The 27,040-nt window shown below is 37.6% G+C and overlaps 1 protein-coding gene across 3 annotated transcripts; it reads left to right on the forward strand.

The window, feature by feature from the left end:
• On the forward strand, positions 1-25,971 carry zgc:153372 (uncharacterized protein LOC767695 homolog). Of its 3 annotated transcripts, none has more exons than XR_005006969.1 (12): positions 1-114; positions 339-384; positions 1,840-1,970; positions 2,071-2,221; positions 3,700-3,836; positions 5,413-5,482; positions 5,589-5,670; positions 6,634-6,765; positions 7,198-7,340; positions 7,553-7,675; positions 9,096-9,307; positions 24,017-25,971. XR_005006969.1 is itself a non-coding variant. In XM_036564747.1 (11 exons), the coding sequence occupies exons 2-11, from the start codon at positions 355-357 to the stop codon at positions 9,207-9,209; spliced, it is 1,113 nt and encodes a 370-aa protein (XP_036420640.1). In that variant the 5' UTR covers positions 1-114; positions 339-354; the 3' UTR covers positions 9,210-11,629. The 3 variants fall into 3 exon arrangements, 1 of the variants encoding a protein (XP_036420640.1); XR_005006970.1 differs by having other exon boundaries at positions 9,096-9,294; XM_036564747.1 differs by lacking the exon at positions 24,017-25,971 and having other exon boundaries at positions 9,096-11,629.
• The last annotated feature ends 1,069 nt before the right edge of the window (positions 25,972-27,040 follow it).

A 27,040-nucleotide genomic window follows, 5' to 3' on the forward strand; every position in this document is an offset into this window, starting at 1 on the left:
CCTGTGGCAGGGTTAGCCTTATTGTCTGAATACAGGTGGGAAAAAAAAACTGTGGAAGGGGAGGTAGTTTCTTACACGGCAAAGTTGGACGACACGTCAGTCGAAACCATTTCTGTGAGTATTGAAAACGCATTTGTGTCTGTTTTTAGTCTTTAACCACAGACCAAAACACCAAGGTGCTGTAGAAACCTGTCTACGCTGCCTGTGTGTGGCCTATTTACAGTGTTTGGCTGAGCTGTCAGTGGAGGGAGAAAGTTCATCAGTGAAGTTACAGTGCTGATTAATACTCAACGAAAACTGAACGACGTAAACATTACAGTGGTCATTTCTTCCCTCAGAAATCCTCTTCTGACCATGGCCACTGGTACGCACGAGAATGTAAAGGTGAGTTGTGGCAGTTTGTGCTAGTTAATGTAGCTGTGCTGTCCTCTGAGGTGAGTAAAGTGGCCCAATGCTAGACTGAGGAAAAACCGCTGGTAATATAAAAAGTAGTTACTGAGGAAAAGTCTTTAAAAATCTCATTACTACAGGAGCATGAATTAGCTCAATCTTAGTGAATTACATGTCATTTAATAATTTAATAAACATATATGTAAACAGACAACAGGGAGCATATCCTACATTTGTCTTCCATTTTGTTTCTTCCCTTTGTGTGGATTTATGTACCAAAAGTAATTGTGAATAATTTTTTCCAATTTTCTAACCCCAAAAAGCAGTCTGAAACATTGCTTATAACTTCAATATTATATATATATATATATATATATATATATATATATATATATATATGTATGTATATACACCAATCAGGCATAACATTATAACCACCTCCTCGTTTTTACGCTTTTATCAGCTCCACTTACTATATAGGTGCATAATTACAGCCCCTTTTACCCTGTTCTTCAGTGGTCAGGACCCCCATGGACCCTCACAGAGCAGGTACTATTTGGGTGGTGGATCATTCTCAGCACTGCAGTAACACTGATGTGGTGGTGGTGTGTTAGTGTCTGTTGTGCTGCTGGAGTTTTTAAACACTGTGTCCACTCACTGTCCACTCTATTAGACACTCCTACCTTGTCAGTCCACCTTGTAGATGTAAAGTCAGAGACGATAGCTCATCTGCTGCTGCACAGTTTGTGTTCCTCTAGTCCTTCATCAGTGGTCACAGGACGCTACCAACAGGAAGCTGTTGGCTGGATATTTTTGGTTGGTGGACTATTCTCAGTCCAGCAGTGACACTGAGGTGTTTAAAAACTCCAGCAGCACTGCTGTGTCTGATCCACTCAGACCAGCACAACACACACTAACACACCACAACCACGTCAGTGTTACTGCAGTGCTGAGAATGATCCACCACCCAAATAGTACCTGCTCTGTGAGGGTCCATGGGGGTCCTGACCACTGAAGAACAGGGTAAAAGGGGGCTAATAAAGTATGCAGAGAAACAGATGGACTACAGTCTGTAATTGTAGAACTACAAAGTGCACCTATATTGTAAGTGGAGCTGATAAAATGGACAATGAGCGTAAAAACAAGGAGGTGGTCATAATGTTATGCCTGATCAGTGTGTATACACACACACACACACACACACATATATATATATATATATATATAAATACTGTTTACATAGCACATCAAACTCTTATATTTCAAAAAAGCAAGCAAAGGTTTACATGGTGTGAGCCCTTCAAAATCTATTTAAACTGTAGTACAAAATAATCATAGCTTCTTGCTTGGTCTGTTTTGGAATTGTGTCTGTTTTTCTGGGCAATGTTCATGGTCATCATTGCTCAGCACACCATGGAGCTGGGTCATAGCTATTTTCCATTTGTGTAGAAATATTACAGTTCTCTGGATACTGGAGAAGATTTGCAGACCAGTGCTGCTTGCCCTGTACCCTCTCGCCTGGTCTTGCGAGAGAGTGCCCGTGAAGCCCTTCAACAAGTCCATCCAGATGTTTGCAAGAGGTAATAGTGATATCTGTACAGATAGGTGACAAAACCTGTGGACATCTGTTTGAGTGGTTTGAGCAGAAACCAGAATCCTCACTCTTTGTCTCTCTTTTAGGTTCTTTGGTTGTGGCGTGGTGATTCCAGAGAAGTTGAAGGGGTGTTCAGTTCTGGATTTGGGAAGTGGATCAGGCAGGGACTGCTACATTCTCAGCAAATTGGTTGGAGAAGATGGTCATGTCACTGGTGTTGACATGACAGAGGAGCTGGTACTTTATTAATTACATTGCCCACCCTTTCTTTATAATAAGTAGATAAGACCATCTCTGTTTTGAAATACGTGATTTTTGCTGTCGGAACAAAACTGACTCAGGCTGAGAATTATTGGGAAATGATCAGTCCTGCGCATCCAGCTAAACCAAGTCAAATCATGATGTGAATAACTGCTTTTTTTTCTATTGGTTCTGAGAAGTTTTTAGCGTTCGCTAACACATTAAACTATTCAAATCGGTCTAATTTGTTTGAGCAAAAACATCTTTAATGCATTTTGAATCTAGAATTGATTCTAGTTGTTGAAATACATACATACATACATACATCATCTAAACCGCTTATCTAGTTGTTGAAATATTTTGCATAAACAAGTCATTTATATGTGAAATCGTTCTTGATAATCAATTAGAAATAGTGATCAGTGTAAATATACAGCTGTATGCAAAAGTTTGGGCACCCCTGGCAACATTACACATTTTCTTGATTTTTGAAGTGAAAAGAAGTGAACACAACCACTGCAGCAAACTATTTACAATTAAGAAGATCTGCAAAGGTTAATGCACAATTTCTTTGTATTTGACTATCAATAATTGTGCCAAAAAAAACATTTTTACATCATCAGTCTACAGCACTGGTTTTCAAAATGCCTCTTGCTTATATAGATGTTGTTTTACATACTTCAGACAGTGACTTTGTGCTGAGGTAGCAGGTAAGGTTTCCTTCTGATGACTCTTCCATGCAGACCATGTCCATGTAAGTAGTACTACACAGTAGAATGGTGCACCACGTCTCCCGTATCAAATAAACCTTCCAGCAGACCCTTTGCTGTCCTGTGGGGGTTTTGCTTTGCCTTTTTGTCCAGCATACAATATGGTTTATCTGAGAGTTTTCTTGAATTTCACTGTTCCATTTGACTACCAATTCTTAATCACACTTTGGGCAGTATAAACTGCAAACTGGAAGTGCTTAGAAATATTTTTATAGCCTTTCCCTGCTCTATTTTCAGATCCTCAGGAGCCAATGGCTGCTGAGTGTTAGCACAAGGCATGAAGAGTCAGAGAGTGTCATCAGACAATTTCTAATGACAATTCTTGACCTGCCTCACCAGTCTTAATGGGTCAATTAAGGCCTAATGAATTCATTATGTTCTGAGACTTTACAGCTACAGAGATAATTATTATTATTATTATTATTATTATTATTATTATTATTGTTAAGTCAAATGTAAAGTAACTGTTATAAGTATATTATAATTTACTATTAAATAGTTTGTACAGAGGCTATGTTTTCTTCTTTTCACTTTAAAAATGAATAAAAAATGTCATTTGGCCATACTTTGGCATACAACTTTAGTAATAGTAAATAGTGTAAATAACAATAAACAGGTGAAAAATAATTCTACATAGCAGATTAGATGGAATCAGTAGCAAAAACACTGTTCATAGCTTTATCAAGACTCTCACTCTTTCAACAGGTACAAGCATCAAGGAAATATATCCAGTACCACCAGGAGAAGTTTGGTTATGCCAGGCCAAACACTGTCTTTGTTGAAGGATACATGGAGAAGCTCAGTGAAGCAGGAATCCAGAACAGCTCAGTGGATGTGATTGTGTGCGTATCCTACTTTATATGCAGACTTTAAAGGGTGATGCACTACATTTACATGATTCAAACAAGTGTGTTGATGTGATATATTTTATTAAAGTAGAATTTGTGCATGTGAATAAGTAAAGCTAGTGCATCACTGTAGCATACCATGTGCTACCATGGGAAGAAGAAGGATGCTGGAGGCAGGTGTAATGGTGGCAGCAAGAATTTTAGTTTATTCATTCATCCAAAACAAAATTTTTCAATTTTTTTCACCAGACACTTTTCACTGGCCTCTGACATACTTTTCAGTCCTTTCACAAATACCAGCTTTCGTTGTCTTCTTCTGCTTGTCCATCTCTCTCTTTCTTTTCCCTCTTTGCTCCTTTGAAAAGTGCCCATGCTGCCAAAGCCAAGCCAGGGTCAGCTGGCCCTCATTAAGGGCAGGGGAGCACCTGAGCTGAGAGGGAAAGAAAAAGCTTGCTGTTCTGCCTCCCGATCACTGCCCCTACTGTTACAGTTGCCCTGCTGTGGAGCAGGGGGTGGGGCTCTCGGGGCAGATCTTGCAGCTGTTGTTGTCATTGACAGTACATGTTAACTGGACCCAGTCATCCAGCTGTTTTCGGTGGCGACCAGATGTGGTCAGTCGAGACTACGCAGGTACCTTAATTAAGGTACTGTTTTTCTGCCGAACAATTTTTTTGTGAACATATTGAAGGGAACATAAAGCATCATAACCATTCAACGCGACACACTGCACTTTTACCACACAGTGAATTTTAGCTATGACTTCCTCCATTCTGTAAAATATACAGTAGAATTAGACATAACATATGTTTAACATACTGAAAACAGCCTTATAAATAAATAAGTAAAGAAGTTTTCCAAGTCAAGCTTTATTACATCATTTTCTGTACTGTCACAGATTTTTTTGTTTGTTTTGAAACATTTGTTTTGAAGCTTTAAAGTGATGGTCAAGCTTGTGGATCAAATGACAGACAGTCTGATCACTCTAGAAGAAGATAGAGCCATACAGTAATCTAAAAAGGCTCAGATGTGCCTTTACTATTGGACTGAAATTAGCAAAAAATGAATGGAAGTGAATGGACAGCTTCTCTCAGATGCTGTCAGATTTCCATACCCAAGCAGTTCACTTCTAGCAGTAGGGGCCTGGTCATTGTCCTCATGGCCCTCGTCAGTGCACAGGACTCGCGGCTGCGATCGTTGCCCGGGAGGTCGGTGCCTGGCACAATCACTTTTTTCAGTTTAGACTTTGTGCTCATAGAGCATTAACAGCATAGCTGAGCTTTAGTTGAATCAAAGTCTCATATATTCTTTGATCAATATGTGGTAAAAAGGAAGCCTGAAAATACAAAAGGTATTGTTTAATAGGTGTATAATTATGTATATAACTGTAAATAGTTGAAGTTCCTTGTGTGTGATGTAGTTCATGGTAATCTGTAATCCTTTAACATTAACCAGATATGCTCTGTGCTTTACAACTGAATTTGTCAAGGCTGTTCTCTACATAAGACTTCATCAGATAGGCTTGCCCTAAAGCACTAAAAAAAAACAAACAAAAAAAACCTCCTTTGTGCAGATCAAATTGTGTGATATGCTTGTGTCCAGACAAGAGAGCTGTTCTAAGTGAAGCTTACAAGGTGCTGAAGGTGAGAAGATCCCTCTTCAGTACGATTCATTTTTTCTTTCCTACTGCAGTCTATAGAGAATACAAGCCCACATATGAATTCATTGTGTTTTGTTTTAAACTCATAGGAAGGTGGTGAACTTTACTTCAGTGACATGTATGCAAGCAAGGTGGTTCCAGACTCTTTCAAAGAGGATCCAGTTCTTTGGGGTAAAAATACATTTAGAATGCAAATGAGACATCATCTAGTTAAGTATGTAAAAAGTACATTTGCATATTTAAAAATATCTAGCTTTTGGATGCTGTTAGAATTAAACAAGTTAGTTTTATTATGAAGACATTCTAGAGAAAGGATTTCACAGAACAGATTGCTGGGATTTCTTTGATTCCTACAGGTTCTAGAGTTAAGTGACTTGTGGAGTTTGTTGCTTTTGAGCTAAAAAGAGTTTAATGAGTGCAGTTCTAAAGTGCAGTTTTAGTGATTATATGCTAAAAACCTCTAAAGAAGTTTTCAGTAAGCCAATTTGCATCACAAATTCACCACCTACTCATGCTATTTTGGTTGCCAAAATGATTGAATATTTCATAAATATGTCAGTTTGTGTTGCCTACAAGAGTTCAGTGGAGAAAACTGTACTTAAGAATATGAAACACATCTTAAGTATTAATGACTTGTTAAACTCGTATGAGCTCTTAAGTAATAAACTGCGAGTAAGCGGAAAACTTGACACTACCTAGAACCTATAATCAAATGCTGCCAATTATACGCCGATTAGATGTGAATTTAGATCATACTTCATGCTCAGTAATTTGCATAACAAAGTCTTTAGGTGTTAATTCTATAATTCTAATAATCCAAATATTAGTGGTTTTCACAAAACAGACCAATTATGTACCAATACAGGTCAGAATAAAAAGGCATAATGCATAGTGAACCATTTAGAAGTATCTAATGTGGGCTTGACTGAATAAAGAACAAGACCTTAATAAACCTACAAATGGCTCTACAAATGGGTTAACTGGTATACACTGAAGGTCATAAAGGAAGGGACACAGCAGTAAGACCTTGCAGTTGAATTTGAAATTCCCACCCTGAGCTTGAGGTAACAAGCAAAACGTCCACTGAGTAAAACTAATTTTGTCTGTCCCGACCTGAACACTTCGGTGTGCCAGGTGAAGGAATGGCTGGCGCCCTCTACTGGCAAGACCTCATCTCCATTGTGAAGGAACTGGGCTTCAGTGCGCCTCGCCTGGTGGCAGCTAGCCATATTCAAGTCCACAGCCCGGAGCTCCAAATGAAAGCAGGTAACTTTGCTTTCAGTTTCCTTTTGGGTAGCTTGGGTAGTAATTAAATGGGCATGTTAATTACTTGGTGATTCCAATGGATGATGCACTTTTAGTTGATTTTCTGTAGCATTTTGAGCTGAACTGTTCGAAACATCTTATGAGAGGCAAATTAATACTGAGCCAAACAGATTCTGTTAATGACTAAGCTGGAAACCTTCATCCACTGAAAATAAACCAGGAATCTAGCATAATTTTGACTACGCATTCTGCCAACTGCACTCAGAATGGATCAGTTTTAAACTGTGCCAAATTTCCAGCACAGCAGGCAATCAGATTTCTCCAGGGGCTTTTTAATGTGAATTTAATAATTTGTGATTTTCTTTTTACATTTGGAAAAACCTTTGAAATACTGTGCATATTAAATTCTTTCCCCTTTTATGATCTTTTTAGGTGATATTAAATACGCATCTGGGACCTACCGTATCTTCAAACTGCCCCAGCACTCCATTCAGACAAAAGCACTTATCACATACAAAGGGACTGTGCCAGACTGCGCCGAGTGTTTTGAGTTTGATGCGTCATACTCCTTTAAGGTGTTCTGTGTTTAATCATACGTTGATTAATAGCATTTTCTTTGCAACAGTCTCATTCATAAAATATTTCTGTTCTGTTTTACTACTTTGCTATTCTGTTCCTGTAGAAAGTAGAACCCGAACCATCCACAAAGAACAACCTGAACCATTCACATGAGCTTTACTGCCAGCTGCTCTTAATTGCTCTGACCTGCTGTTCCTGTTTTTTGCAGATGAATGTAGCAGTGGAGGTGGATGCTGAAATTGCTGCCATCCTCAAGTACACACGATTCTCCTCAGACTTTGTTGTGCAGATGACAGACGAGCCTGATCCTGGTCTCAGCTCTGCTGAACAGGTAACACACAGTGCTTTATGTCATTTACATGTTTTAATATTTCATGTGAAGCAGGTCATTGCAACAATATGGAAATGGTGACAAGTTTTTCAGTACCCAATATTTTTCATGTACATGTCTGCTGATGTCAGTACATAAATATTTATAAAATAGAAATTACATCTACTTGGATTAGCATTACAGAGAAATATGGCATTTATTTTTTAGGGATTTGAATGCAGTAAAATAAATGAAATGCAGAAATGCAAAATGTTTTAGTACAGTAACCCAGCATCGCCTAAACATTCTGCTCTTTCAGAATACAATAAATACAGCATCAAATACTGGTTCATAGTTTCGGTCATATATAAACGTATATCCCATGGCAGTAACTTTTTAAGCGATTATCTGCCAGTACTGGTTTAATTCCAGTATCATTGTGCATCCTTGGATTTATAGTCACTGAGAGTGATTTTGATAGAAATAACTATCATAAGAAAATTCCTTAAAGCAGGGGTTCTCAACCTTTTCCATCCTCAAGGTTCACCTATTTATCACTAAAAAGCCCCAGAAAGCATGAATGTCCACAGGAAAACAAAATCCTTAAAAAAATTGAGGAATTTTTGGGAAATTTTCACAGCAATTTTCGGTTGCCTCAATGGACCTTAAATATTAATGTATTAGGGGAACATAAGTTTGTTCTATACCTGAAATCAGGAGTAATGGTAGCAAATTAAGCAAAAATTTTACTCACCAGCGGATGATTGAAACTTCAGAGCAGTATATTTTGTTTCTAGAGACAAGAGGCGAAAAATAGATAAAGCTGCTCTGCATTATCGTTGAATGACTTATATTAGGATTGTTTACCGTTTGACAACATTTTATATTTCTTTTTTCACTGATTTTTGTGATAAAGTACCTTGACTTGCCCACTATGGACGACTGGCTCCACCTCAGCATAGGCCCAGGGACAAACCAAAACACCAGTAGCTTTGCGGACCACAGGTTGAGAAAGCCTACATTAAAGCAATGGTTCAGTGAAAATTGACATTTATGAAATTTTCCCCTTACTCCAAATGAACGTGATCAGCCAACACATGTTTGGTGTATGTCTTCTTTTTTAGCACCAGTGCTAAACAAAAAAACTAAACTTCAGACAGCAAGCATGTCTTGGCTTGCAGACTGCTTCTGGGAAAAAACTGTTTGTGTGATTTTTTGACGAACTGTCGTTTTAATCATTTCCATCTTCGCGAAGTTACCTCATAGAAAATCCTGCAAGTTTGCAATCCAGATACAGTCCTGGGGACAGCTACATAAAGAAATAGAGAATATAGATGGAAAACGTAATAAATATATTATAACTTGTAATTTATGCATTTGAGTCACGTTACTTTTTATAAGATTTTTTTTTAATCATGTTACTTTTTGTGCTTTTTTTCAGGATTGCCACCTGAGCCCGTTCTGGCTGGCAGATAAACTGGGCTCCTGTGTGAAGCAGTGCTCAAAGACAGGCAAAGCGGGCGTCTGTGGCAGTGAGACAGCCAGTGGGAACTAATGTGGGAACGCAAACCTTGGGGGACAGTGTTTCTGCTCTGCACCTTTAGACAGCCTAAAGCAATACAAAGCAGCTCACTGGGCCTGTGAGTTCTTCAGGTTTGCCTATGTGTCTTCTCCCTCACTTTCTTTTTGAAACCAAACCAACAGGCTTTGGCCCTCATCGCTTTTGTCTAGAGCTTTTGTTATTTGAAAGCGCTCTCATGAAATTTTTTAAAGTATGCTGAATAAATTGTTGTATGAACTTACTTTAATTATGCCAGATATTTACAAGCAATCAAACAGAATATACAAACTTTGTTGTTGTAGTTGCAGTTAATGTTGACATTATTGTCTGTGAAAAATACCTGAAGTGCACTAAATGGACAGCGTTAGTTTTCTCATCGGTAATGCGGGGTACTGTAATTTTACCCGAGGATGTCTGTAATGTTTATGAGCAGTCAGCATGACATGAGAAATCTTGGTATATGGCAGAGATGCAAGTGGCTTCTTCATTTACCCAGTGCCTTCACTCCAAAAGAGCAGAAAACCTGTCAGAACATTTAATTAAACCATTTTTGTCTTAATTAAATACAGTGAAGCATTAGCACTGACATTAATTTGGGAATTTACAGAAAATGATCAATATCACTGCTTAAAATCAGTTTTTTTAAAAAACAATTTAATGCTTTCATGTTTGGACTCATACACTCGATAGGACAAAACATATTGACTTGGTCTGAGCAGAGAATATAAATAAATGCTTTTTTGAGCGCCTCCATATTTAAGAAAGACAGCAAAAACTGCTTTATCACATAATAAAATGGATTAATGTAATCTGGGGTTATTTCTATGGTTCATTCATAGCTGCTAAAAAGCCACATAAAAATGACAAACATGGCAGGTTCAGATGGGACCAAAACCAGCGAGAAGTTTTCTCCTTATGGAAAATGAATCTTGTGTGAATAATACTTAAGAAAGAGTGATCATGATGGTTATGGCAACCATTAAAGCAGTGGTGCTCAGGCCTGTTGTTCCCACATGTCCTTGAAAACCTGGATGTGTATGGACTAGCTTTCCAGTCATGAAAAATAAAAAAATTGATAAAATGTCCTGGAAATATTAATGAAGTCCTGGAAAAGTGTCAAGTTGGGCCATTAAACCAAAAAATTGCATATTTCAGCAGATTTTAGCTGCTATTGCCCAGTTTGAGAGTCCATTCATACCCATTTTGTAATGCTACGTTGTTGCATGTGGATAGATAAGTAAACGCTGTGTTCGAACATCTGGTAGAGCAAGGCTACATTAACACACAGCAGCTTCTTTCAGTGTGTAACACCCACTTTTAAGTAAGGGATCATCAGTGGTCAGTATTATTTACTTTAATGTTAAAAATGTTGGTCGTTGTGCTTCATTTTAAGATGACTTTTCTTGTGCAATAGCAATTGTGTATGTAAGGCGTTGTCCTACAAAAGTCCTGGAAGAGCATTTCCCTGTTTAACCTCATGAAGGGTTTTATAATGAGCTGATGATTTGGTTTAGGTGTTTTAGGGCATGAAAACACTGATAAACACTGATCTAAAAGATGTATAGCACTTTTCCACTGGGCAGTGCAGTACAGCACCGTATGGATACTAATCCAAATACACAACTAGCTTTACTCTGGTCAAATACCTGTGAACATTTACTATTGCAGAGCAACCATCTGTAACTCTACATTTGTCCTTGTTCATGACGCTTAGCACCCTGTCAAGAAAACAGTTGGCTCAGTTTTGCTTGGTAACAGCAAAGCGGTGAAAATGACAACAAAATGTGTGATTACAGATTTACAGCATACGGTTCTGCACTGTTTGGTGAAAAAGTGCTTTTAGAGAACATATTAATGACAGTTCATATTATTGTCCCTAGATGGCAATAAAGTCCTGAAATTGAAGATTTTCTTTTTAATGAATTTGTTTTACCATTCAGTCTCTTGTTGGTGTAATAACGGCTGACGTAATGATTATTGTATTCTTACAATGCCATGAAGTGTGCAGTCAATTTGATAATTATACAGACCAATTATGTATCTGACACACTGATTTACTAAATAGGCAGCGGAGCAATCTGTACAGTCAGTGGGCATTTTGTAAAACTCACCATTTACCGAAATCATTAGAGACGATGTTCACTAGAAAATAACGCATATATGTCTTATACTGCTTTGTACAATAACAATGCGACACTAACAATGACAATGAATAAACATGTATGCAAAAAAAAGAGTCTTCAAAATGAACCTAGTAATGTTTTAAAGGTTAGCAAATACTTTCACATTTTTAAAACTGAATGTGTAACTCAAGCTTCTAGCGATTTGACCTTTGAAACAAGTTCACTTAACAAAAAAGAAAGAATGCAGTTCATTTCTAAAATGCACAAAAATACATATTTCTGTTAATAATATCTGCTCTTTGTGTTTAGTTCCTGTATAAGGCACTGATCTTAGCATCAGATACCACAGTTTCAGCAGGCAGTTAATCTCTCAGATGACTAAAATGGATTATTTTATTATTCCTTATCCTATTTGTTATGAATTCTATTATTCGTTCCTTGAAATATCAAAGTGTGAATAAATCCAATCAGGAGGAACAAAGGGCAGATTTTTTTATTTTTTCATGTGTTATATTTGTTTGTTTTAGTTTAACCGCATTGTGGTTTTATTAGAATGAAAATTCAGCTTTGTGCATCTGCCAAGTGGATGAAATGTGCGATTTATTTTGCTCTGGCTTTACTTTACTCCCAGAACTTACGTTTAAATATGGTCAGATATGATCCTACAAAAGATTCCCTTGTTTGCAGAAATGAGCTGAAACCTCCCCGCAGTGTGCTAAGGGCCCGGAGAGGGAGTGGTGTGATATGTAGAGCTGTGTGGAGGAAGCAGGTGTGGGATAAATGTAAACAGAGCTGTGAGGAATGGCTCACATTGTCCTCATTTCACCTCTCCCAAAGTGCTCCAATCTGGAGCTCACCCAAGTCCTATCCCATTACTCTCAGCCACTTAATGCACTGTCAATATCCAGGGCTAAAAAGCATGTAGCGTCAGGAGACACTGTGAAGGGAACAGTAACATTCAGTGAAAAGGTCCATGCATGGATATCAACAGTACAAGGCTTTGCTGTGCTAATTTGTGCATTAGGTTACAGAGACGTGAACTCGCTGATGGATCTTCTGATGATTCAGAATCATTTTATTGGCCAAGAGCATGTGCATGTTCTAGGAATTTGTCTTGCCATCAGAAATGGACAATATAGAGTCCAAATAGTAAAGAGATAATACAAATAAACACTGAATGTACATCCTCGAAATGTAACACCTGCTCCTCCAAGGTCTCTTCTCAAATCAAGCGTATTGATTAGGAGTTTGTCCTTGCTTTGCTGCAGGAACAGCCTCCACTCTTCTGAGAAGACTTTACACTAGATTTTGGAACATTGCTGTGAGGATTTGATTGCATTTAACCACAAGAGCATTTGTGAGGTCAGGCACTGATGTTGGATGATTAGTCTCCACTCCAACCCATCCAAAAGATACTGGATGGAGCATCATCACTCCAGGGAACACAGTTCCACTGCTCCACAGCCCAGTGTTGGAGGGCTGTATTACCCTTTAGCTGACGCTTGGTCACCTTAGGCTGCTTTAGAGCATCCCATTCTATTAGCAATGCTTTTCTGTGGAGATTATACAAGCTGTGTGCAAATGAACATCTGTGTTAGCAAATGATGCACCTTAAAGCTGAATTCAATCATTAGAAGTGATGTATTCTTCAACTTTCAAAACATATGAAAGTAGGGTCAAGCTCAAGTTCAGTTGTTTTCGTAAAAGAGACATAGTTAGGGTCTGTGTAGAAAAATGGAGCGTAAAGAAATAAGCTGTTGATTATAAAATGGGGACCTGTAGTTAAATCATGAAGACCATAACACAAGTAGATTTTATTCACTGAAAAAATGCAGGAAAGTAGTACTGTATCGTCTCAAACGCCAGTTTCCACAAACTCTCCCATAGTAGCACGAAGATTCATGCAGTAAAAATGTCAAAACAGTGCATTAAGGGGTTGTCGTTTTGACAGACTACGGAAAAGCTCCAGCTGTTTATCTATACACCTTGTGCAAAAATCCAGAGATACACACATATATAAACTAGCATTCAAAAGTTTGGAATTAACTTTTTGGTTTTCAATACTATTGAACCAGTTTTGTTGCAGATGCTTGTATAAATTCTATAATTCTATTATAATGCTGATATTTTTAAGGTTTCAAACAATTAATAGGAATATGTTAAAATGAAGATGTTTTGGATGTAGATGATTTCACAAAAATCAAGAGAGCTGTATAGCATCAATAATGAACTTACAATAAAAAATATCCAGAGTGCCTAATTTTTGAAAAAGCGCTGATCAGATCTTGCTGATCAAATAGATATTTTATGTCAAGAAACACCTTTATAAATACAACCCATTTCCAAAAAAGATGGGACGCTGTGCAAAGTGTAAATAAAAACAAAATTCAATGATGTGCAAATCATTTAAACCCTGTATTTCATTGAAAATATTACAAACACAACATATCAAATGTTGAAACTGAAAAATTTGATTGTTTTTTGAAAAATATATGCCCATTTTGAATTTGATGCCAACAACACGTTCCAAAAATTTGGGACGGGGACGTGTTTTCCACTGTGTTTCATCACTTCTTCTTTTAACAACACTCTGTAAGCGTTTGGAAACTGAGGAGACCAATTGCTGTAGTTTTGAAAGTGAAATGTTTTTCCATTCTTGTTTGATATAAGATTTCGGCTGTTCAACAGTTCGGGATCTCCTTTGCTGTATTTTTCATTTTATAATGTGCCAAATGTTTTCATTGATAACAGGTCTTGACTGCAGGCAGGCCAGCTTAGCCCCGGACTCTTTTAATACAGAGCCATGCTGTTGTAATACATGCAGAGTGTGGTTTGACATTGTCTTGCTGAAATAAGCAAGGTCTTCCCTGAAAAAGACGTCATGTGGATGGCAGCATATGTTGCCAGAACATGTATATATTGTTTAGCATTAATGGTGCCTTCACAGATGTGCCAGTCACCCATGCCATGTGCACTAATACACTCCTAAACCATCATGAACACTGGCTTTTGAACTGTGCACTGATAATAAGCTGAGTGGTCTTTAGTCCAGAAAACACAGTGTCCATAATTTCCAAAAGAAAAATTAAAATTTTGATTTGTCGGACCACATGACACTTAGCTACTTCCTCACGGTCCATTTTAAATGAGCTCTGGCCCAGAGAAGGTGGCAGCATTCCTGGATCCTGTTTATATATGATTTCTTCTTTGCATTTTAGAGTTTTAATTAGCATTTGTGGATGCAGCACCGATCTGTTTTTACAGACAGTGGTTTTCAGAAATGTTCCTGAGCCCATGCAATAATTTCCACTACAGAAACATGTCCATTTTTAATGCAGTGCCGTCTGAGGGCCCAAAGATTACGGCCAGCAAATACTGGTTTTTGGACTTGTCCCTTGCATACTTTCTCCAGATTCTCTGAATCTTTTAATGTTATTATGTACTATAGATGAGGAAAAGCAAATGTTCTTTGCTATTTTATGTTGAGAAACTTTATTCTTGAATTGTTGCACTATTTGCTCTTGCAGTCTTTCACAGAGTGGTGAACCCCTCCTCATCTTTACTTCTGAAAGACTCAGCCTCTCTGAGATGCTCTTTTATACCCAGTGATGTTAATGACCTGTTGCCGAATAACTACCAGCAGTTTTTTTTTAGTCTTACACAACTTTACCAGCCTTTTGTTGCCCCTGTCCCAACTTTTTTGGAATGTGTTGTTGGCATCAAATTCAAAATGGGCATATATTTTTCAAAAATTAAATTAAAAAAAATCAAATTTCTCAGTTTCAACATTTGATATGTTGCCTTAGAAGTATTGTCAATGAAATATAGGGTTTAAATGATTTGCACATTATTTAATTTTATTTTTATATACATTTTGCACAGTGTCCCAACTTTTTTGGAAATGGGGTTGTAGATAATTACCATTTAATATTTACTAACATTACTGTTTTTGCCATGTCAACACTTCTCAATGTTCACAGAATACTTTAAATTGTGAATAATACATCATTTTTAGTTTAGAACATTTTAGTCTGCACAATGTAAATTATTTTTGAATAACAATTATTAATGAAACAAGCGATTTCAAACTTTTGAACAGGAGTGTGCAAATTCTTATGGCCTATAGGAAAATAAAAGCTGTTTATATCGGCAGTTAGAGTTTATTTGCTCAGAAAACACTAATATTACATTAAATACAAATATTGTCAATACAATAGGTAGTGATTTTTCATGTTGAATTTACCTCCTCATGGCAGCCCAGTATTATTTGTAGTTATCGTGTAATACCCTAATAATCGGGTTTGGTGAATCAGTCTCTTATTATGTTGTTATTGCTGGGGGTGTCAAGGAGAAATCTGGAATCAAACCTCTTTTCTTCTAACTAGCTTTGAAGATATTAGCTACTTTTCTGAAAGCAAGGAATGTTTGTTACTTGTGTTTGAATTTATTGTAATGTTACCTGGTGATTCTGCAGCAAAAACACTCATTATCCAGATAAATGGTTTTAAAAAGTTTGCTTAACTTTGCTGTTTGACTTTTGCATAGTACTTTATACAGTCATATGCAGAAGTTTGAACAGGCCTGGTCAAATTATGTCTTGTTGATTTTCTAAGTGAAAACAAGTAAACACTCTTTACAAAGAACACACTTACATGACATTTTTTCTGCAAATTTATTGTACAGTTTCTATTTATTTGCTGAGTTTAACATATTGAAAACAAAAATGAAACCTAAAACTTTTATGCCATAACTTAGGTACAAACCACATTTCATGTTTCATTTTTTCCAATATGTTTCATCCAGAAAATAAACAGTAATTGTGCTTTACAATGTGAAGAAGTGTGTAGAGGGTGTATTTACTTATTTTCACTTAAAAAATCAACAAAAATAATTTGACAATAGGTGTCCAAACTTCTTCATACGACTGTATGTTATGTTTAAGGAGTGAAAATATTTCATTTCTCCATTACAGAAATCTTAACATACCTATTTGTACAGTATTTAAATAAACTAAAGTCAGTTCACTTTAAACTTCTAACTGAGGATTAAATGTGGGTTCCTCTGCTATTCTTTGTGAAGTCGTGATGAGTAATAAGCACATGCTTGGGCAAAAGGTCAAGAAAGCTTGTGACTTACAAAAAGTCGGTAAAACTGGAAATCCTGCCTGCAATGTACTCTTAACATCAAGTTTCCTAATGGTTTCAGTGTGCAGTTCTATAAAAAACCTTTAATTGTTATATAATCTTTACCTCACGTGTAGGTTCTTTAAGCATATTTACACATCTCATTTACAGAAATGGTTCTTTAAAAAACATCTACTTAACAGTTCTTTAGGGAACCAAAAGTGATTCTTCTTTGGCATCATTTCCAGTAACTCTTTCTGGCACCTTTTTTTTTAAAGAGTGGAAATGTGAAACAGCTAACTCCAGTCAGAGTGCAGTTTTTTGCTCAACCCAGCTATAGCAGCTCTAGATCTACAGGAGCTCAGAGAGGTCAAAAAGGGAGTGTAGATTCAATGAAGAGGAAAAGTGAAATGCTCTTGACCTGCCCTGAGCTCCTCCCCCACTGTGGCTAACCTGTACTAGACACACACACACACACAAGGAATCTCTTCGCCATGCTGCTTGACTGACCAAGCAAGATCAAAAGCCCTCCTGGTTACCCAAACCTCCTCTCTGCTCCCCGCCCAGCCCCTCCCCTCTCGTCCCGGCCAGGAGCTGATTGAAGCGATTCATGACCAGGTCATGACCCCTGCATGCCATACGCTGGCTGAGGAGAGACAAGCAGCTTGCCTTACTCTATTCTTTCAAGCCTGGCCACAGCTTCATCACATATCCTCTCCTTTCTGTTTTCTCTATGAATTATAGTTGGCATTTTAGTGTAGCAAGACTAGTTATGACTATGAGAAATAACTAGAGTTACTTACTTACACGCTGAATTTGAAGTTTAAAAGATAAGTGTTATCTGAGCCACTAAAAATGTAGTAAACTAAGCTATCAGTTACCCTACAAAGGAAAATATAAACCTCAAGTACATGAAAGCCATACTCTTCAGAGAAATGCAGGTAGATACTCTACCAGCTACATCGCTAAAGTATCTTGCTACATTGAAGCTACTTTGAGATTCTTGTTGTCTTTGAGGCTTTCTTTTTCTGTGAATCGTGGCTGTCTTATGAACTTAAAATGGCTGTGGCTGTCATATATATATATATATATATATATATACCCTGCTAGAAAAGACAGCGTAGAACAGTATTACTGGTCATCAGCAAAGCAAGCATATGTTGTGTTTTGGATACTAGAATTCTGGTCAGCATCAATGGAAACCAATGCACTAATCACCAGCAAAACCAGCTTATGTTGTGTTTTGGATGCTGCTATGCTGGTAAGCAGCATGGAAACTGATATGCTGGTCACCAGCATAACCAGCATATGTTGTGTTTTGGATGCTAGTATGCTGGTCAGCAGCAATGGAAAATGATATACTGATCACCAGCAAAACCAGCATATGTTGTGTTTTGGAAGCTGGTCATGACCATGATGGGTGACCAGCTGAACCAGCACCAGACCAGCACTAGACTAGCATAAAGCAGTTTAGATCAGCTTGGAATTCATGCTGGTTTATACTCTTCTTTTTCCAACAAGCTTTTTTTTATAGCAAGCTAAGCTACAGCTAAAATAAGCACTTCAGCTACATGAAGCTACAGTCCTCAGTTAGCAAGATTACTAGCTATATAACAAAAGTAGCATGCTACAATAAAGCTAGTTTATAAGCATTGTCTTTAAGGCTTTTCTGTTGTTTTCTGTTCGCTGTTATTCACTTAGCTGCTGTAGCTCAGATTCATAAGATGATGATTTTGAGCAAGGTACTTACAATGTAGTAAGCTAAGCGAACTTTATGAAGAAATGTAGCAAAATAAGGTGCCTTTCGAAAAGAAAGAGAGAAAGAAAGAAAGAATAAGAATAATATGTAAGGAATAAAAAAAATAAAAAAATAAATTAATGAACAAATTAACAATTGAAAGAAAGAAGAATGGATGGATGGATGGATTAAGCAAAAGAATACAAGAAAGGAGGAAAAGCCGAAAGGAAGGAAAGAGGAAGAGGAGATTAAAAACAAATGAATGGAAAACAGTCGAAAGAAAGAAAGAAACAAACAGAATGAAAGAAAGATAGAAGGAAACAATAGTTCAGTTCCATGAAATGTAAAAGGGTTCTACATAGCACCAAAAAGGGTTCTGCTTTGTTACAAGCCTGACATCGTACCAATAGTTGAACCCTTTTTGGTGCTACATAGAACCCATTTCTAAAAGATTCTCTATACAACCACATACAATATATTCTCCATTAATCTGAAGAACGATTTAATCATGCAAAGAGCCCTTTAAGCATGCAGATGCTTCTTTGAGTGTTCATGGTTCTATATAGATATATATAACATTGTCTTTGCTAAAGAACCCTTAAAGAACCATCTTTTTTAAGGGTGTAAGGCCAGGATTTCCTTGAGACAGTATAAACAGTGCACAAAGCTTAGTGCTTCAAGCAGTATTTCTGAATAATTGTTGTGAGTAACTTAAACCTATTTGTCCATGCAAATATGGAACCACACATTCACTCAACACACTACGTTCCTTATGAAGCAATACGTTTTCAAATAAATTGAGAACAGAATTAGAAAATTACATTATGTTCTTCATATTCGAAGAAGGCTTTATCAAACATAAATAACATTCACCCCAAAGCATCTACTTTAATCAGAGCTGCCCTAAATTGTCTTTTTGTTGCTTTGATCTGCCTTTACTATATGATGAGCAAACATTTTTGCCCTTTACTCTCCGGCTTTTGTGACATTGTTCACTTCACAGAAGGCCTTTTCTCTCCTATGTCCTTTGCTGTAGCAGGGCCAGTATGATGGGGTGTATTGATTCTTCTTATACTCCCCAGCATGAGGCAGCTTAGTCCTTGTTCAATGTCGCTCTCAGCTTTAATTAAAAGGTTATTAATACGGTATCAGGCAAGGAGATTAGGCCTGCGGTTATTGAGGGAAGGCTTTGTGGAATCACAATGTCCTTTCTCTTGAGTCCTGTCGTATTTATCAGGTTCACGGGCAACAATAGGCTCCAAAATATCAGCTAACAGATCCATGAAGGAAGAGATCTAAATTGCCCTGTGTTGTTAACCTAAAAGCTTATTCAAAGTAATGCTAAAAACCCCAGATGCTTTGATCTCTCAACCAAAAAAGATGGAGGAGAAAGACAGGAAAACACAATGGGGGGAATACAAACGAGTTATTTCTGCTTTAGTACATCTACCAAGTTTAGGTTGTTTAGATGAGAACATGCTAGCATGTTTGATTTTATTGTGAGGGCCATCCACAATTTTTTTGTATGCTCTTATAAGTGAAAGAAACCAACTTGTGAGGGGGAAAAAAGAAAGATCTGTCAGCTCCCATTGTCGTTTTTACTGATGGTCATACTCCCTGAAGGCAGAATACATTGGATAAACATGACTGCTCTCAAATACAACCTCCACTCTCCACTAATAATGGGCTTAAATTACTGAGTAATCTTTTATTGTTTGACTGTCTAGACATCCTGTGACAACTGATATAATAGCCCATAGTAATGTGCTGACATAATCACATAGCGCTGATATGGAGAATTTTCTCATCCTAGGCAATAAGACCTTTTTAGTTAAAAATTAATAACTGTCAATATTAAATATGTACTACGCTATTTGAGTAACAGACTTCAGTCACAGTGTGGTTACTATTGGTCTTCAACTTTTGCTACATGTTTTCTATTCCTATACTACACACAGACTTTCCTTGTAGCTCAATGTTGTGGTTTGATCCTTAGTTCAGCCAACACCCCTCTGAGAAATGTACTAGTTTAGTATTAGCCCCACTGTTGAAATCTGGCTGATTCTTGTCTTAAATTGAATGACCATAAACCATCATTAATAATTTCACAATATTACGATATCATTACATAATGATATTACAAATTCTGTAATTTCAGCCTTGTCTCATGATTGGCCACATTTGCAAATCTGAGTATGGACACATACATATCTATATCTTGGGTGCCTGAATAGCAAATATATATATATATATATTCTTTTCAGTTAGAGTTTCCAGGGCAGCTTGTGGGAGCAGAGGCATTTTTTGACCCGCAGACAAGCGGAGGACTGAAAGTGGAGCTGACACTTTGTCATCGGTATCAGTATTTTTGCTGGTGATGTGTTGATTTAGCACTGGGCTAGCAGGCAGCAGACACTGTCATTTGAATAAGACCTTATGCAATATTTTCTCACTATACTGCAGCTGAATTGACTCAGGAGGTGATAAAAGTATATAAACCAGTTATTTCTCAGGACCATATGCTTCTATAGGAGACCTATAGACCACTTATTTCTTGGAGATATATGATTACAAAAACTACAATTATATAACTGTTCTATGTAAAAATATTTAGACCAGTTATTTTGAGAGGCTATATTGTTATGAAGGACAGATCTATATAACTGGTCTATATAAAACCATTTATACCAATGAATTATCTGAGATATGTGGTTGTAATGTGACTGAGCTACATAACTGGCCTATGTAGAAGTATATAGGTCAGTTGTTTCTCAGGCCTGTATAGTTATCTAGGACAGAACTATATAACTGGCCCATGTTAAAGTATATACATCATTTATTTCTCAGGACTGCATAGATATATAGGACAGAACTGTATAACTTGCCTATGGAAAGGTATATAAACCAAAGATTTCTCAGGACTATAGTTATTTAGGGCAAAATTGTATAATGGACCTATGTAAAAGTATATAGATCAGTTATTTCTCAGGACTGTATGGGTATATAGGAGAGGATTACATAATTAGCCTGTGTAAAAATATATAGACCAGTTTTTTTTTTCTCTGAGATATAAGGTTAAATAGGACATATCTGTCCTATTTAGACGTACATAGACCAGTTATTACTCAGGATCATAAGGTTCTGTAGGACAAAACTTTATAACTGGCCTATGCAAAAGTACATAGACCAGTTATTTTTTATGACTGTATGGCAATATAGGCCAGACCTATATAACTGACCTATGTAACAGTACATACACCAGCTATTTCTCAAGACTATATGGTTCTATAGGACAGAACTATATAACTGACCTATGTAAAAGTACATAGACTGTTATTTTGCAGGAATACATTTATATAGGACAGAACTATAACTAGCCAATGTGAAAGTGTGTAGACAATTTATTTTGCAAGACTATACAGTTATACAGAATAGAATTATATAACTGACCTATGAATCAGTTATTTTTTAGGGCTATATGGTTTTATAGGACAAAATCATATAACTAGCCTTTATAAAAGTACAAAGGCCAGTTATTTTTCAGGACTATACAGTTATATAGTATAACTAATAACTAGTATGACTAAAGTATATAGACCATTTATTTCTTGGGACTATATGGTTATATAGGACAGAACTGTGTAACTAACCTATATGGAGCTTTTATTTTGCAGGGCTATACAGTTACATAGGACAATATTATATAACTGACCTATGTAAAAGTACATAGACCAGTTATATCTTGGGACTGTGTGGTTATATAGGACAGAATTATACAACTGTCCTCTGTAAAGTATATAAAGCCATTATTTCTCAGGGCTGTATGGTATAATCTATGAAGTGGCTGTGCTGCAAATATCACACTTTTCCACTGGATGGTAATGACATTAGTAACTCAGAATTCAGGTTAACCTTGTGAAAACGTTTATTTGTTCAGATTTTACAGCTTGACTCGTTACTTCACTGCTATTCAACTGTACTGTTTCTATTGCGTTTTGTATTTTATACTTTATAGTTTTAAGAAGAGCAAAAGCAGATTTTCTTCACAGTCTGGCACTTTGAGAAACGCTTTGGTTTCCTTTCGCCTTTTTCCAAAGCCCGTCTCTGTTGCTGATAACACAATGAAAACTTTGTGTGCGAATGTTTTGAGCTTGCTCACTGATCATTTTCTGTCTGATCAGTATGCCTGTGGCTTTCATAACAGTTCATTCAGTTCATTCAAGCACATTCATTGCAGGGATGGAACTACTGCAATACTGCTGCAGAAACAGTCGGGTCTGAGATGGCAAATGTCAACGAATGACCACACTTAATCACCAGTGCAGTAACTAATACAAAAATAATCCCACTTCATTAGCCCATGCACCACCATGTAAACTAAAGTGAACAGTTTTGTTGGCCTGCGCTCTGAAAAAAATGTCAGTTTTTCATGAGGGCCTCAAAGGGTGGAGCAAGAAGTTGTCCCACAGGCACTAATCATCTGTGCAGTGTTGGCTGTGGTCCAAATGGAGATCTAATGGAGCCTATTCTGGGCCCCAAGCACTGTGGCCCCCCCTCCCTTGGGTCTGATTAGTCTCTTGAATAATTCTGGAAAAGGGCATAGCGAAGACAAGCTCAATGCTGCTAGAAGTGCAAGAGCATTACAGCAGTATACCAAAAGGGTCTGTGTGGTCCGGTGCTCAAATTTCAACCTGCATCAACCGCTGAAACAAAATGGCTTTACCGCATACTGATTTTTTTGCGCTGGTGACTTGACTTCTTGATCACGACACTCAAATGCATGAAATTAATACCGTTGTTTCAGTTTAGCTGGGGGCTTATATTTTGTTAATGAGAGCAGTTTTTCTAAAAAAAAAAAAAGAACAAGGAACTTTGTACGTCTTTCAGTGTGTGATTCTTATTCTGACGTCCACTGTGGTAAATGTGGATGGTAGAAATCCTACATTTGTAAGAAGATTTTGCAGCTGGCTGTCTCACTGAGCTTTGCTTTAAAGAATGTTCTTGTCTTGTGATTGTCTTAAGACAGCCCGTTAATAAGCAGAGGAAGCATGTCTTGATCATATGAGCTTGAAGGTTCTACTAAAGTTGTGTTTATGGATAAACTGTCCGCTCAGTATGTGTGAAAGTAGTTATTAAAAAATGTCTGAAAGTTCATAACTTGCCTGGAGAAGCTGTAACTTATATTCCCTGTTACATTTGGCCACAGTAAGCGATCCTCATCTCTTTTGACATCCAAAACAGTCACTTAGGTCTGGCACCGAGCCGTATGATGTAAGTCAAACTCTCAGAAAAAAAAGAGTGGAGGTTTACATCACCGACAATCGCGACAGCTGTCATCTGATTCTCATGCACGCTGGGGTTTGTCTCCGGTTAATGGTGGAAGGACTGCTGGGAATCCATGGTGATGGATACAGTTACAGTGTCCATTTCTAAACATGTTGCTGTGATTTTTGAGAGAAATTGTTTTGGGGAATAGGACTGACGGCAGGTACCTTTTCAGTTCTGTACTGTACAGATGAAGGAGAATGTTGAATGCTATGTTGTGCAGTGTAGCAGATACTTAAAATGAGGATTTAAACATATACAGTGAAGATGATGCTGCGGCTGAAAAAGTGAAAGTGTTTGTTCCTCAAAATCACTTGTGTTGCCTCACTATGCTTGTCTGAAGATATTTTTTGCATTAGTATGCTGTAGTATTAAGGGTAGTTTCAGGCAACACAGTACAGATTACTTAGACAACAAATAGATTGATTGTGATTGACTAGCATATTCATTCATTTATTCATCTTCTAAACCACTTATTCTCCTCGGTTGCAGGGGGTGCTGAAGCCTATCCCAGCGGTCATTGGGCAGAAGGCAGGAAACATCCTGGACGGGTCGCCAGTCCGTCACAGGGTTGACTAGAATAGACTGTTAAAAAATTAAAGTGCTAAAAAGGGTTCTTTAGGGTGGTGCTGTGGAAGAACTGCTTTTCTTTCCCTGTTTTTTTTTAAAGTATAAAGTACCTCCAACGAATGTAAAGGTTCTATACCAGTTCAATGTTTTCCCATTTGTAAAAGCCACAAACGTTTAGGAACCTTTATTTGATATTTGGAAAAAACACTTCTGTACACGTGATGTGTGCTTGTGAAGAAAAATTTCAAACTTTGATAAACTCCACAGAATATAAACGCTCTATGCACTCTTTTGTTGCCACAAAGAGCTCTTTGAGTGAAGGCATTGAAGAACCAATGTTGTTGGCATGAAGAACCATGTTTGAGAAAGAGATGTGTGAGTATGAAGAACCTTTTAAAAGTTTAAACACCCTCCACATAACGTAAAGGTTCAGTGCCAATTGAATGGTTCTTCCTAGAACCTTTACGCTATTTGGAGGTTCTTTGGAGGAACTTTTTAAAGGTTCTTCACAGTCATGTATCTCATTTACAAAAAACAGTCCTCCATTCATTAAAAGGACCTTTAGGGAACCAAAAGTGGTTGTTCTCTATGACTTTTATTTGGTGTTGCACAAAAAGAAACTGTTTGGCACTTTTTTTAAATAATGTAGACTTTTACATTCTGTGGAGCTTCTCTAAACTTTAAAAATGTTCACATCAGCAAAATCCATTTACCAAGAGGGTTCTGTAAAGATCATCGAATATTGAAAACATCTTTTGGGAAGTGGTTCTTCTATGATTTCAATTCTTTCAGGCTGTTTGTATATGGATTTTTTTGCATGTTACTGTGGCATTAAAGTATTGATGTAATCTCGAACAGACACGTGCAGTGCTAGTCAGAGACCATTCTTCAACTTCCAATCAAAACAGTCAGGAGATATTTGTAAGAAGATTAGACAGTTCTATAACATTAGATGGTGACTTATCACAATAACTACCACAAATAAAGTTATAAAATAACCTAATTTTGGGAGGAACACACCCAAACTGATGCCCCTATATTCTACACCCTGTAAATTCTCCCCTCTCCTTTCAGCATCCCCCATCTCCTCCCACTCTTCCATTCCTGCTATCTTTTGCTGAAGGACAGAGGAGTCCAGCTTCCTCCAGAACTCCTGTCCAAGCTTCTCAGAATTCCCTCCTTTGTCCCTAGTGTTGGGTGCGGTCCAAACTCACAAACCTTTTTTAATAATAAATGAATGCTTCTTTGGGGTTGTAGTAAGATATAATTTGAATAACAGATAACATTCTCATTCAGGGATCTGTCTCACAACAGTATTAGTTTACTTACCCAGCTAACTCTAAGCTTAGTTCAGTCTAATCTTAGTGGCAGTGGCGCCAGTGTTGCTACTTTATTGTTATGAATGTTTTACTTTCTAACTAGTTAGCAATGATTTCTTTTTCCCTCTTTGGCAACTGTTCCTCATGTTTTATGTGATTGGCTTTTCGTCATAAATATAAAAGTGTTTTCTTCTCGTCTTCTCTTTTTCTTCTCTGTTTTTTGGCTCCAGATGTGTACAGTCTTGTGCAAGACATAATTAACCAGTTGCTTTTTTTCCCCCTCACTCGAACATCTTAGACAACATAATAGTAAATTTATAACCCAGAAGTTGTTAGGCAGTCATGAGGCCCTAAGCAGCTGTTTACGATGCTTATTAGGTTGAGCTGGTGCTGAGATTATATGAGACACTTGCTTAAGGAAGGAGAAAGTCAAAGGAAAATGTGTGAAGAGTTTCCAAAACTGGAGTTTAAAAAGATCAGAAAAAATGAGGAAATGAGACTCTTATGCAAGACCTGGTAGACCAACAAACCTGTCCCCATCAGATAAACAGAACTTAAAGCTTTCATCTTTGAGAGAGAGGAGAGAATCAAGCTCCACTTTTGCTTCAGATCTGAAAAAATCCACAGTGTTTCTGTCCATCCTTCCACTGTGAGAAGACAGCTCAGCGCTGTGAGTCTGAAAGGATGTGTAGCATGCAGGACATTACTGAGAAAAGGAAATAGACAAAAATGAAGAAACAAAGAAGCTGCTGGTGTTCTCAGAACAATGGACTGACCACCCCTGAGTCCAGACCTCAGCATCACTGAATATACTTGGGATTAGTTGGCTTACAGAGAAGCTGAAAATGTAACCATCCTCTAAGACTGAACTTTGGAGGTGTGAAAAAATATCCCTGCAGACTTCTTTGAAAAACAGTCATCACTGATATTATATTTAGTTGTTAAAGCTTTTGTGTAAGTTTCTCTTAAATATATGGTTTCTTGTTTGTTTCCTGATGTTAAAATAAATAACTTTAACTTGGCTGTTGACACAATGAAACAAACGAAAGGTCTTGGTACTGTACATTCAGAAACACAAAGAATGACATACACACAGTCCTTCTTACTAAACCTAAGTTGACAGTGGCTTGGAGCTCGTCTGACTGGGCCTCCGAAAGCCTGGCCTTTGCATTCCAGCACTTGGACGAGGGGCAGCGGCTCTTATTGGAGCGGGAGGAAGTTTCTGCAGGGCGAGGATTATGCGCACTTTCCTTACGCCTCACCCTCCCTCCCTCCCTCCCTCTTTCTTTCTCTCTTCTCTGCTGTGCTGCCTCCATAAACTACGACAGAGGAGCGGAGGAGTGCTGAAAAGCCTAAACCTGAATTTCAGGTGGACAGCCCTTCCGCCACAGTTTTACAGCCTTCGCTCTAGCCGGATCTTTTTCTTCTCTCTCTTCCCTCACTGCTGGCTAGCTCTTTCTTTTTTTTTCCTCTCTTTTTTTTTGGCCCACATCATGTGGTAGAGGCTTAAGGAATCTCATTGGAGAAGAGGACGGGGAAGCAGTACAGCTGCACAGTGCTGAAGCCGGTGTTGTGCCTGACGGCTGCTTAAAGCAATTCCCCCTCGTGGATGAGGAGAAAGACAGTG

Source organism: Colossoma macropomum, unplaced genomic scaffold (assembly GCF_904425465.1).
Source record: "Colossoma macropomum unplaced genomic scaffold, Colossoma_macropomum, whole genome shotgun sequence".
NCBI lineage: Eukaryota > Metazoa > Chordata > Actinopteri > Characiformes > Serrasalmidae > Colossoma > Colossoma macropomum.